This window comes from Ascaphus truei, chromosome 7, assembly GCF_040206685.1.
Source record: "Ascaphus truei isolate aAscTru1 chromosome 7, aAscTru1.hap1, whole genome shotgun sequence".
Classification (NCBI taxonomy): domain Eukaryota; kingdom Metazoa; phylum Chordata; class Amphibia; order Anura; family Ascaphidae; genus Ascaphus; species Ascaphus truei.
In genome coordinates, this window is record NC_134489.1 from 37,689,937 (window position 1) to 37,703,419 (window position 13,483).

Genomic DNA, 13,483 nt, shown 5'->3' on the forward strand with positions numbered 1-13,483 from the left:
CTCCGGTCTCTGACTAATCTAACGTGCTGCAAGCCCGCCAAATGTATCTCTTTTCTCAGGGGTCTCCTAAGCCCTATTGGCTCCCTGGGGTCACATGGGGCTCGCAAAGGCTCTGGGGATATGTAGTCCCAGCTCAGAGCCTTCCCTGGTAGGCTAGGGGTTCGCGGGCTTTTCCCTACCTTCACTGCGCTTGCGCAAGCTTTCCCGGGCTGCCTCGACCTTCCCTCAGCTCTCCCTGCTCTCGCGCGAGCTATCCCTGTCTCGGGGGCTATCCCTGCGCATGCGCAACAGTGTCCTCAATGGCGGCGCCCTGCTTGTCCGGCCGCCGGGACCTTAGAGACGCGATCGCGGCCTTAGCAACCGCCCGATCGCGTCCCCGGCAACCGGCCGCAGGCAGGAGAAGCCGCGCTGCTCCCTGCTCCAGCCCCCACCCTTGGAAGCAGCCGTCGGGTCTGTCGGCACCCGCGACCGAGCTGCTCAAGGGGAGGGGGGTCTCCAGGAGCCACGGGAGCTCCAGGCTACACTCTCCCCCTGGTGAAACTCCAACGACCTCGCTTGGATGGCAGACATAACCTGGTACACAGTTATACAATGAAAATGCAGGGCATATGTACAACCTATCACTGGTGACGTTAGACATCAGGTTACAATACAGTTCACATACCATACCCGAGGCCAGCTGAGCGTCAGCTGTTTGCTGAGACCATTCGTGGGGTGCCCCTAACTGATCAAGTGGGGGTACCTCACTTTTGCGTCCGTGAGCCTCCCCCAGAAAAATTTCTTGAAGAGCACACCGGAGGGCAACAGTCACTGGTTCCTCGCTACTTCCTCCCCCTGGTGGAAGGAGTAGCACCATGTCTCTGAAGCAGACCTTTACCCGGTCACCCGCGGCATGGATGCGGTAGACCAGGCGGCCAGGACCTTTTCCGCGGTCCACTACTTGGCGAATGGCACGCTCCCTTTTGGGCTTAAGGGAGGCAATTTTTACTAAATCCCTCGCCACACAGTCCTTGTCCCTACGTACTTGCGAGGCTTCCGCTGGGAAGCGAGCAATGGACAATGTCTCTTTCCTCAAAGTCTCTGTTTCACCTGGCAGGGGGTAAAGGGTAGATACCTTACCACTGTGGTGATTCACGGTAGCCAACAGGTCCTCGGGGACGCTGTCAGTTCCCACCTCGGCTGTATCGGGACCTGTCCCCGGCACTTCTGGGACAGTCCACTTACTGGCTTGAAACTCGGGAGCGTTGGATCCCGGTCCTGGGACCATTTGAGTCGGAGCGCACGGGCTCACACTCGGTTCAGGAGCCGTAACTCTGACCTTTTTCACGGCCACCCCCATCGGAGCCTGTGGGGGGCAAGGGGGTTCCTTACCACTCTGCTGGCTTGCAATGGTTTTCTCTTCTTGTTGAACACTGTCAGGTATCTGCGGTGCTTCACCTGACACCACGACAGAGCTGACTGTTCTCTTCAACTGAACGGTAGGTGGTAGATACTGGTCCACTCGCATGACGGAACAGCTTTCTTCTAGGGGGAACACCTCCCCCTGTGATTCCTCTGTCTCACTGCTGGGGTGGTTCGCCGGTAGGCGCATCGCCACCGATGGTTCGTCCTTTTCCGTAGCTGGCTGGGCCTCAGTTCTTCCCGCTTGGTTGCAACAGGGAACCAGGGCAGCCTTGTCTGTCAGCTCCTCCACCTCCGTGGTTGAGGTAGAGCAAGTAACAGCATCTTCATCTCTGTGTTCTGCCATCTGAGATTCCTGCTTGGGATCTGGGACTGTAGACTGCAGCAGCACAGGCTTTAGAAACTGTGCTCCGCAACAAGCACACTTGGGACCCCAGGTCGGTTTGCCACCTGGGAAGTCACACTGGTCACAAACACATCTTATGCACCCGTCATCCTCCACCACTGCCAACCGCCATTCTATTGGTAGCCTAAAGGGGTTAAAGTCCATACCACCAGATAGCTTCAAATCCTTTTGTAGACACGGGCACAGAAGAAAGGGTATTTTCCCTCCTTTTGTCCGCCATGCCCCATACAACTGCGGGTGTGTTTCTCTACAATCTGTACTGTCTTTAGTGGGAACAGCGGTTGCTGATCGCTGTTCACTGAGCTTGCTCCCCCTGGTGGAATCTGAAGGAGGGGCTCGCTCTATCACTGAGTCACTCACATTGCGGGGGCGGAGCTTAGGGTTTCCCGCCAAACCCGGCCAGTTTGCAACATTTTCCCGCGCGGGCGGGAAATCAGCACGTGACTTCTTCATGGCGAACAAAAATAGCACAATTTAGAAAAAAATATACCGGGCACCCCAGGTCATTCTCTCAGCAGCGCCTCCAAATGTAACGGGTATTCCCCCACCCAATCGCAGATTCTACTGTGTGAGTGCAGGAAACATATATTGTTACTCAGGTGTGGTGCATTACCTGTTGGCTCACAGGAGGGCTGAGCTTCCGCCACGGGGAACCTGGGGTAATTATACTAGGGGTGATCACTTACAACATCTTCTCGGTACAGCGCCTCCACCTGCGATGGCTCCCACCAGAGGGGGAGTGGTTCCTCGCAGGACAATCAATAATACCATACACAGTGCTTTATATAACGAAGGACTTTACTAACGACTAATAATGATAACCTGTGTCTCTCTCACGGTGAGACACTAACAGTGACGTCTCGCAGGACGATTCCCAAACACTAGGTGATCCCACCCAGTGTCCCAAGAACCCCACCCAATGTCCCATACTCCTACAGAGATAGTCAATGGGTGACTGCGCAGTCACTAAGAACCTCTAGGCCTGTTGGTGCACATGTGATGGTATAATACCTGCCGAGCACTCCGGTGCTCGGGTCAGCAACAAACTTCTCAAAGGGTCAGACGTATGATGAATCCGTCTGATCCAACCGAACTCCTTGTACGTGCGGACCCCAACGTGGGTCCGAACCGCTTCACAGGAACCACAGCGTCTGCTGTGTCCCTGTCTGTATAAATGGTACTAACGTGACAGGAACCCTAACCTAGGGCCTGTCCCTGTAGTACAGCAACCTGTAGTGGCTTGGGGAACTCCTAGGGCCTGCAGGGGTAATGACCTGTCCCACTCCCCCAACTACCCAAGTCCCTTCGGTAAGTGATCTGGAATGGACTAGAGTACTCTTCCATGCAGTACTTGGGCGTCTACCTACTGTTGGCTAGCCTAGTGCAGATCCTCTCCAGAATTCCTGCTCTCAGTTACCAGTTTATCCCTTCAGGCATCCTACCCCTAGCGCTACCTCAAGGTGACTAGAACAGCTATAGCCCTTCTCCAGACCCACTACTCTCTGACTAGTCCCAGCGCCTACCGCAGCAAGCTGTAGCTCACTTTTGACTGCAGCCAACGTGCTGCGCAACAAGGTGCCTGCCTGTCAGACCTCACAGCACTGATAGCCGTGACTCTGACAATGCCGCACTACACTAAGGGCAGCGTCCCTATCTTGGGCCTCCCTCAGCAATTACCCACTAACCTAGTGGGGAGTTGGGGCCTACCTGGGGTGTAGGTACCTATATGGGGCAGAAGCTGCACTCGCTCCCCGCACCCTACTTCCCTACAGCACCCTGACTCCAACTCTCTGTAACCTTCCTTTCCCAGCTCCCACTAATGTAAGTGGCAGGGTCCCTATCCCGAGGGCTGCCCCTGGCAACACTCACCTTACTGGGGAGCTGAGCTATCTCGAGCCCTGGGGGTGCTGGCCTAGTACAGGGAGTCCCTGACTCCTGTACCCTACCTCCTTCCCTGGGCTGCTCCGGTCTCTGACTAATCTAACGTGCTGCAAGCCCGCCAAATGTATCTCTTTTCTCAGGGGTCTCCTAAGCCCTATTGGCTCCCTGGGGTCACATGGGGCTCGCAAAGGCTCTGGGGATATGTAGTCCCAGCTCAGAGCCTTCCCTGGTAGGCTAGGGGTTCGCGGGCTTTTCCCTACCTTCACTGCGCTTGCGCAAGCTTTCCCGGGCTGCCTCGACCTTCCCTCAGCTCTCCCTGCTCTCGCGCGAGCTATCCCTGTCTCGGGGGCTGTCCCTGCGCCTACGCATCCCTGCGCATGCGCAACAGTGTCCTCAATGGCGGCGCCCTGCTTGTCCGGCCGCCGGGACCTTAGAGACGCGATCGCGGCCTTAGCAACCGCCCGATCGCGTCCCCGGCAACCGCGCTGCTCCCTGCTCCAGCCCCCACCCTTGGAAGCAGCCGTCGGGTCTGTCGGCACCCGCGACCGAGCTGCTCAAGGGGAGGGGGGTCTCCAGGAGCCACGGGAGCTCCAGGCTACATATAGATATATAGATATATAGATATATAGATATATATATATCTATATATCTATATAGCATTAGTAAACGACCCCTATTACAGACAAGCAGTACGGAATGATTGCAGCCTTAAACTGAAATTGCACAGGAAACAGAGTATTTCCTCTTATATATATATATATATTTGTTTATGCTAAATTTCCCTTGGATTAGGAAGCCTTGATATGTCATCCTGATTGTGATTGAAGCAGCTTTGTAGAACAGCTAACACCTGGCAGTAAAAATTAGCCCAACTCCTATTTTAACAAGCAAATAAACTATTTACTAAAGATTTGCTTAGAATACTCAGGTTGGGGAAGGGTCACTAAATTGCAATAAATCGCTTCTGTGCATGTAATTAAAAGGTCCTGGGGCAGTGCACAAAATCTGGTGTAAAACGGATGGGAAAAACCTCTAGTAGTTAGATAGATGTTTACAATGGGTCCTGTGCAAGTTTCTGATACTATTTGTTTAATTATCATAGTTGTGCAAGTCTCATAGTCGCAAAACCGGTTGTAGGAAAGTTAATTAATGACCCCCATGAAATGTTATGGACGGGTGTCCCTATTTCTCCTCCTGATGGCATCTACGTGCATTCTAACAAACATTATTTTCCTTTTGTAAAGAATCAAAAGAAAATGGCGAATGGAACCGCGACCCATAAGAAGGAAGCAGAAACACTGTATGATGTGGTGCAGGTATGAAATTGTAGTACACTTAGGCCCATATTCCATAAGAGTGTAGGTGGCCGGGGCATCAAAAACAGATCAGTCCCATAGACACATATATATCCGCCTGGACCTCTGCACTGAGACTAATAGTTAGTACAGCATCCCTTGCAGGGAAGGGGACTAGTACCTAGTGTACACTGACACATATGTAGTACATAGCAGGAGTCGGCTCACTAGTACAATAAAAAGGTTTATTCCATAAAGGGATCAAACATCGCTCCCAGACAGCAGCAAAAAGCGCCACACCAACGCTTTTCGGGCCTTGTGCCCTTTATCAAGGTGTATCCATAAGACACTTTTTTGGAGCATCGAGTAGAACCTCTTATTCAGAGGTAACGGCCCATATTTACTACTATGTGAGAAGAGCGTCAACATAATTCTTACAAGTTCATTACACGTGTTCAGATAAGTTGCACCCAAAACAGAGCCGGCTTTCGGAAGTACCCATCTGTATTTCTCAAGTGGGTTATTGATTGAGTCTGGGGGATCCAGTGAAAGTCGGGGGAGACCAGTAACCTTTTGAAGACAATTGATTTCTCACAGAAGAGGGTCTTTCTTCAGAGCGGCTCCCGCAGAGATGTATTTGCTGTTGGGTAACAATGTGTTATCACTGCAGAGAGACCCGGGCAGTCAGAGGGAATAGCTAAATAGTCTTACTGCCCCAAAGAAAACAAATGGGATTACCTTTTAAAAACATATATCGATGACTCCGATACTAAACGGGTGCAGTTCTGTGTGGAATATTATCAAGTAAAGGGAATATACTATTGTTAGGTTATTTTTCTTGTTAAATCTGCTACACCAGACTTGCGTGACGAGATAACCCTATATTTAGATTTTACTTGGTCATTAAATGACTTTGTTTTAATATTACAGGATGTGAAGTGCGGACAAAATCTATATCAAAAGGAAAACAAAAAAGAAGAACCATGTTATGATGTGGTGCAGCGTCCTGCCCAGGTAATAAACAGGGACTTCCATATCTTCTTGTGTGGTGCAATGTTTAGCTTTTTTACAAACATTTTACAGATGAATTCAGGTAAGTGGCAGTTAGCGTGCAACCAGGACTAACTCAGAATGTGGAGAACTACAAGTATTTAACACCTGCTATGTTTTTACAAACTCAAAAAGTAACATTTTGAGTTCACCAGGGGTGGAGTAGATGAAGAATGGACCACTCCCCTCCAACCCCACCATGCTCCTTCTACCATAGTGCGACACTTCAGTGCAGGGCCGCCGACAGCTTCTATGGGGACCAGGATAGAGTTGACCGAAGTCCCCAGATTGTGAAGGGGGGGGGGGGGGAGGGAGAAGAAGGGGAAACAGGGCCGAGGCCTCTTCACAATCCAGGGACAACCAGAGTTGTGCGCTGCGTGGCGGCTACCCGAGAAAATTATCATTGTAAGCTGCACTATATTGAATAATAAATATCAATAGTACTGGCCAGGGGAAAAAAAATAACATGATTTACAATCAAATTGATAAAATATATTTACCCTGCACCGTTCTCTCTCCATCACCCTCTGCCAGCAATACCTGCACAGAACGTTCGATCCCTCCTGCACATACCTCCTCACCCGGTCAGATGCCCCGTCCCCAATTACCTCCTCACCTTGCTGGGCCCCGTCAGATGCCCCCTCCCCCTAGGTTGATTCATGAGAATCCCTGTGCAGTGCAGCACATGCTTATTAACCCCTCATCATCCATCCTATAGTAGCAGGCAGGGGAAGAAATGTGCAGCCTCACCGGTTCTCCCTGCTTGAGTGACAGGCTGCTTACCCCATCATAGGGCCCTTCTTCAGGGGTGTGGGGGGCAAACATTGTCCTGGCTCGCACCATGAGGATCTCCAATGAAAAAGTCGAATTTGATAAAGACAGTAAGATTGGGATCCAGGCAATGGGCCCCTGAAGCCCGTGGGGCCTATGTTCCTTGCTCCACCTGCTATACGGTAGAACCATCCCTGGACTTCAACCACATCCCACCTCAGCTAATATAATAAGCAAGTGGCCATGTACAAAAAATTACTGCAGGGGATCCATGCTTCTAGACCCCTTCCTCCAATAATCCTGCAGCCGAAACAAATAGGCCTGCTACATCTGTACGTCATACTTTTCTGTTAAGCTTTTTCTCACTAGACGACTTGCAATGTACAGTATTTAGAAACCGGCAATAATGCAAACTGCCAAGCTCAAATATTTATAGCCAAATACCCCTTTTGGCTGCTGAACTGATTCTTCTCTTCTTGGTCATTATCCCAAGTCATTTTAACAGAGTAGGTTCAGAAGGAACCCAGAAAAGATCCTATATCAAGCACTCACGGTGGAAAGAAGGAGGTGGGTGATTACTACATGAGATGCTAAATATCTTTACAAATGGTCTATTGACCAGAGGCTAACCATCAGCTGACATATAATTCATATATGTCCACATAGGACTAAAAGTGAATAAAAAAAACAATAACGTTTTAATAAACAAATGAACATATAATGTGTTGTGTAGTAAAAATCCTCATAAGAGGCAAGCGCCATAGTACGTGGTTGATATGTACCTCATATTCTTTATAGCATAATCCCCTATACGGAAAGTAAGGTGGTAGAGGTAAACAATAAATATACCAACATCACATCAAAACAGAATGGTGCAGCAGCAAAAAGGTAAGTGTGGTATATATTCCTAGAAAGGACCCATAACTCCACATAGAGAAACGGTAACCCATACGTCTTTACATAAAGGCTACTACAGAGGATATCTCTCATACACAAAACACAGAGAACTGTATCAAAGGAACATCCTATGCATACACGAATAAGGCAATTTGTAGTATTAATGCTCTATCGATCTAATATATATACACATATACTCTATATGCCAAAAGGTGTAGCAATATAACAAATACAGTCTCTGCGGATAGTCACTAAAAAGTGACCCCTGTAGTCGCGTTCTATAGGGCATAAGTATCTCTCATACAAAATATTGGCAGCCATACGAGGTATAACACATATATAGGGCAGACACAATGAAACACAGTCTCAGATACACTAGCCACTAGCCAATATAATGTGATCGTGATTGGTGTATCATGTGTACAATGTGTCAAAATGCAATCCGTGTGCCCGATAATAGCCGCAATACAAGCTGTAAACGAGTCTGTTGCTGCTGCCCCAAGATGGAAGTGCCTCACTTCTGGACATCACCGTCGTGACGTCATCAATCCCCGACATGAGTCTCGCGTAACTCGGCACGCTTCATCAGGGGATGGGGGAGTCGGGGTGACTGGTTAGCCCCCATTAAATACCAGCACTTGCAAGGGGTGTGTAACGACTCAAAAGTCTGAGCGGTACGGTCACCCCAATTGGTTATTGCCAGTTTTCAGACCTTCTGTCTGTTCTGGACCCTACCAGCTCCCTGGACCATCCGTTACTTGAGAGGTACGTTCGCCACAATTGGTTATTGCCATTATCCTAAGTCAGCAGGTTATTATCAGTGACACATTCTGTAAAGAGAAGTAGCTCAAAGCTCTAGTAGCCATTTTGGCCTTGGAGAAGTGTAGGCAGTTATAGGTTGTGATACCGTGTAGTGGCCGATATGCAAGATCTTTAGAGCTTACAAAATTCCACAGGTTCCTTCTCTGTGTAAGGTACTTATGTGCCCTTCCAAAAGAAACACGTGAGGTTTGGAAAGCTCTACATGCTAAAACTTATGTTGATCACCTAAAAGAAACCACAATTAATCTGTAAAGAGAAATAACTTTGGGACTGTTCCCTTTCTTTTTTTTGGTTTGGGTTTAGGCTAGCCTCCTGTCAGCCCAACTCCCTCCTTCACCCCACACCTAACGTTCAGTTTCCCTGCACATGATACACATGTAGTAACATGCCTCCGTGACCACGGACACGCAGGCTCAAACCCGCGGCCCGTGTGCAATTGGTCTGCGGCCCTACGAAAGAAGTACATTTTGCGACGCGGGAGGATTAAAGCGACGTTAATCGTCTCGGGCCAGACAGATTGTAATAGCTGTGCAGAGGAGTCCCAGAGAGAAAACCTCTCTCCGTGTCTCCCCAGAACCCCTCTTACAGACTTCGGTCTGTCCTGCCCCATGATAACGAAAATGGGCCCCTACGTCATGTGGGGGAACACTAGAGGACCATATTCGGTAATCTACGCCAGGGGTTGGCAAACTTTAAGATGGCCCTCCCCCCGCCTCTTATCTGCTCTCCAGCATCTCATCTCTGTGGCGTCATATGACGTCACATTGTCATCACATTGTCATGGCAACACGTCACCAGGAGAGGTCGGTGAGAAGCAGTTACAGAGGCCCCGTGCTCTCCCCCGGCAATCAATTTCAATGTTGTTGGGAAGAACGCGAGGCCTCTGTAAGCACGGCGCCCCTAAGAAACTTTCACACACCCCAGTTTGCACACCGCTGATTGAAGCAGGGGGTTTCCGGTGGTGACCCCCATTAATTTCAGGTCCAGCGGCAATAAATCTTAATGCATCTAGGTTTGTTATTTAAAGTACTTTCATTTTAATGTTGCAGTAAAGCTTTAATCTGGAAAATGTTTGAATGTACAACACTAAATATTCAATATGTTGCTCAACTCTGAAATTGAAACACAAATGTATTATTGTCCCTCAGGATATCTTAAGCGAGTCTCCCAGAACACCACGCTGTAATAGCATCATATGACCGTGTGAAGCCGCAAATGGTTACAAGAACATCTTCTGATAATCAAGTATTGTTCAACTTGTGTGCTGTGTGTGAGCGGCTATTTATTAATGAATGAATAAGACAACAGGTCCATTATGTTGCCTTCAGTAAAACATTCTTTCTTATCATAAACTTGATGCGCATCTCAATGTCCCTTTCCTGATGGGATATTTGAAAATGATTTATGTTTAACATGGTTCAGAGAGATATGAAAGCAAAATGTTTACAGGGTCAACTTTCCCCTACAGAAGGGGGCATGGACATTTATAGTTTTAAACTTCTCTGAAGTAATTGTAAATATGGAATGTTTTAGTGAGCGATGTGTAACAGTTGGAATGATGAGTATGGGAACCTAGTTAGTTTGATGTATTTGAAGACTGTTCGTGTAGACAAAATCACCAGCAGAACCTTCCACACCATCCAAAAGAAGTCGCCATTCAATAAGTGACCAGTGGAAGAAATTATCTGTATGTGAAGTATTTTTGCTTATTTATAAGTGAATGAAGGCAACTATAATCCCCCAAACCTAAACTTTACCCCTAATGTTCCTAACCATAGTATTCCTAACCTTAACCCATAATATTTCTAACCATAGAATTCCTAACCTTAACCCATAATATTCCTAAACTTAACCCATAATATTCCTAACCATAGTATTCCTAACCTTAACCCCTAATATTCCTAACCATAGTATTCCTAACCGTAACCCCTAATATTCCTAACCATAGTATTCCTAACCGTAACCCCTAATATTCCTAACCATAATATTCCTAAACTTAACCCCTAATAGTCCTAACCATAGTATTCCTAAACTTAACCCCTAATATTCCTAACCTTAACCCCTAATATTCCTAAACATAGTATTCCTAGCCTTAACATCTAAACCCTAACTAAAAAAAAAACCTTCAACTGTAAAGGTTTCCCGTGTGAAACTTGAGAGTCAGATCTGGAAGAAAGCAGGATAGGTTATTTTGGTGTAGGTATATGACAGTTAAGATAAGACCGAGAGAGTGGGTGACAGAGTCAGAGAGAGAGAGAAAGAGAGAGCCAGAGAGAGAGAGAGTCAGAGAGAGAGAGTCAGAGAGAGAGAGAGTCAGAGAGAGAGAGTCAGAGAGAGAGAGAGTCAGAGAGAGAGAGAGAGTCAGAGAGAGAGAGAGAGAGTCAGAGAGAGAGTCAGAGAGAGAGTCAGAGAGAGAGTCAGAGAGAGAGAGAGAGTCAGAGAGAGAGTCAGAGAGAGAGAGAGAGAGGGAGAGTCAGAGAGAGAGAGAGAGAGAGAGCGAGAGAGAGAGAGTCAGAGAGCGAGAGAGAGAGAGAGACAAAGTGAGAGAGAGAGAGACAAAGTGAGAGAGAGAGAGAGACAGAGTGAGAGAGAGACAAAGTGTGAGAGAGACACAAAGTGTGAGAGAGACACAAAGTGTGAGAGAGAGATAAAGTGTGAGAGAGAGACAGTGAGAGAGAGAGACAGTGAGAGAGAGAGACAGAGTGAGAGAGACAGAGAGAGAGAGTGAGAGAGAGAGACAGAGTGAGAGAGAGACAGAGTGAAAGAGAGACAGAGTGAGAGAGAGACACAGTGAGAGAGAGACACAGTGAGAGAGAGAGACAGAGTGAGAGAGAGAGACAGAGTGAGAGAGAGACAGAGTGAGAGACAGAGAGTGAGAGAGAGCAAGACAGAGAGAGAGAGAGAGAGCAAGACAGACAGAGAGAGAGAGAGAGAGAGAGCAAGACAGAGAGAGAGAGCGAGACAGAGAGTGAGAGAGAGAGAGACAAAGTGAGAGAGAGAGAGACAGAGAGAGAGAGGCAAAGTGTGAGAGAGAGACAAAGTGTGAGCGAGAGACAAAGTGTGAGCGAGAGACAAAGTGTGAGAGAGAGACAAAGTGTGAGAGAGACAGAGTGAGAAAGAGTGAGAAAGAGACAGAGTGAGAGAGAGAGACAGAGTGAGAGAGAGAAAGAGTGAGAGAGAGAGAAATAGTGAGAGAGAGAAATAGTGAGAGAGAGAGAAATAGTGAGAGAGTGAGAGACACAGAGAGAGAGAGAGAGAGAGAGAGAGAGAGAGAGATTGACTGACTCTTGGGTGGGTGACTGACTCTTGGGTGGGCGCCCTAACTCACCGGCGCCCCCCCTGTTGGCGGCCCTGTCCCCTATTCTCTCTCTACTTCCCCCCCCCCCCATTCTCCCAATCCCCTCTATTCTCTCTCTCCCCCCTCCATTCTCTCTGACTTGCACAGACGCATACACACACACACACACACACACACACGCACACGCACACGCACACATACACATACAGATACACACACACACACACACACTGATACACACACACACACACACACTGATACACACACACACACACACACTGATACACACACACACACACACAGCGGAGTACAGACAGAGGCAGCCACGAACAGGCGGCTTCCTGCACCCACCCCTGCACCCATCTCCCGCACCAGGGGGGGGAGGGCGGGGAGTGCCGGGACGCAAAAGGTACAAACTGCCGCCCCCCCTCCCCCGGGCGGACAGCCACGGGTTCCCGGGGCAGAATGGGGGGACACCGCGCAGCCACCACTACCCGCCCCCGCGCCCATCTCCCACACCAAGGGGACCGGGGGGGAAGGGAGCGCCAGGACAGGAGGCAAAGGTGGAGGCAAAGGAACAAAAACCCACCTCCTATCACCCCGGGCGGGCAGAGGGGGGGGAGACACTGCGCAGCCGACAGAGGAGCCAGGAGCGGGCAGAGGCACACACACTACGTGTGCTCTGCAGAAGGAAGTGGAAGCCCCGCCCCCGGCACCCTCTGACCTGCAGCCAATCCCCTGCGGCCCGGCCGGCATTCTAAGTCCCGCCCCCCCCATTCATTCATTATAGGGGGAAAAAAAACTTACCTGCTCTCGCACGGCATCCTCCTCACCGCCGCATACCGGGACCAGAGCCAAAAACCAGGACATTTTTTTTCCCCCGGCGGACCAGCAAACCGGGACAGGAAACACAAAAACGGGACTGTCCCGGCAAAACTGGGACAAATGGTCACCCTAGCTACCCGTGCAGTCTCCCTTTCCCCCACTTCTCTGTGGTTCTAAGTTAATTCTCAGCTCAGAGATTACTTTATCAGTGTTTATTTAGTATATTTATGTTTGGTGTCATTTCCTGTCACATGTTACTTTTATGTGCAAGTAAATTGTATTTTTATATTTCCAAATTTTTATTTTCTTTACTTCGAAATTCGAAATAAATAATTTCATGCAACATTAGCACCTCTGACTCCTCAAGCTCGTCACAGAGAATGTGAGCGCCATTTTAAGTGACCTTCTAGGTAACAGGACAACTGGAAACACTGAAACCTATTTACAGGTATCCAGGGAACAAACAGAACCTCCCATGGGAGGAGATACAGTAGGAGGACTCTTCACTAAACTCCAACTCATCTAGTTTGCAGTTCAAGCTGTCGATTTTTTTTTAAAATATATATTTTTTCCCCCATTCAATATGTGCAACAATACAATCTGCACACTGACAAGTGATTAGCTAAGCTGCAGATCGATCCGTTCTCCTGTAATCGATCGCTTGCTCTGAGTTATTTAATTCCATTCTTGCACAGCATTGTGGGCAATGAAGCCCTGGAATATGATTGACTGGGCAGTTACTAGATACAATTGGTGCACTGCTCTGGCCTCCGCGGCTCCTCCAGCACTCAGGGGTTAATGATGGATCCATGAAAAACAGAAGTGAAACCAGCGTTA

The 13,483-nt window shown here is 48.6% G+C and overlaps 1 protein-coding gene across 1 annotated transcript in view; it reads left to right on the forward strand.

Annotated features, from left to right (window-relative positions):
- LOC142499000 (SLAM family member 9-like) overlaps positions 1–10,669 on the forward strand; it is a 70,877-nt gene extending 60,208 nt beyond the window's left edge. The window contains exons 7-9 of the mRNA XM_075607737.1: positions 4,933–5,004; positions 5,914–5,997; positions 9,672–10,669. Coding sequence (XP_075463852.1) covers positions 4,933–5,004; positions 5,914–5,997; positions 9,672–9,722 — 207 coding nt within the window. The 3' untranslated portion in view covers positions 9,723–10,669. The remainder of the gene's footprint in view (positions 1–4,932; positions 5,005–5,913; positions 5,998–9,671) is intronic.
- The last annotated feature ends 2,814 nt before the right edge of the window (positions 10,670–13,483 follow it).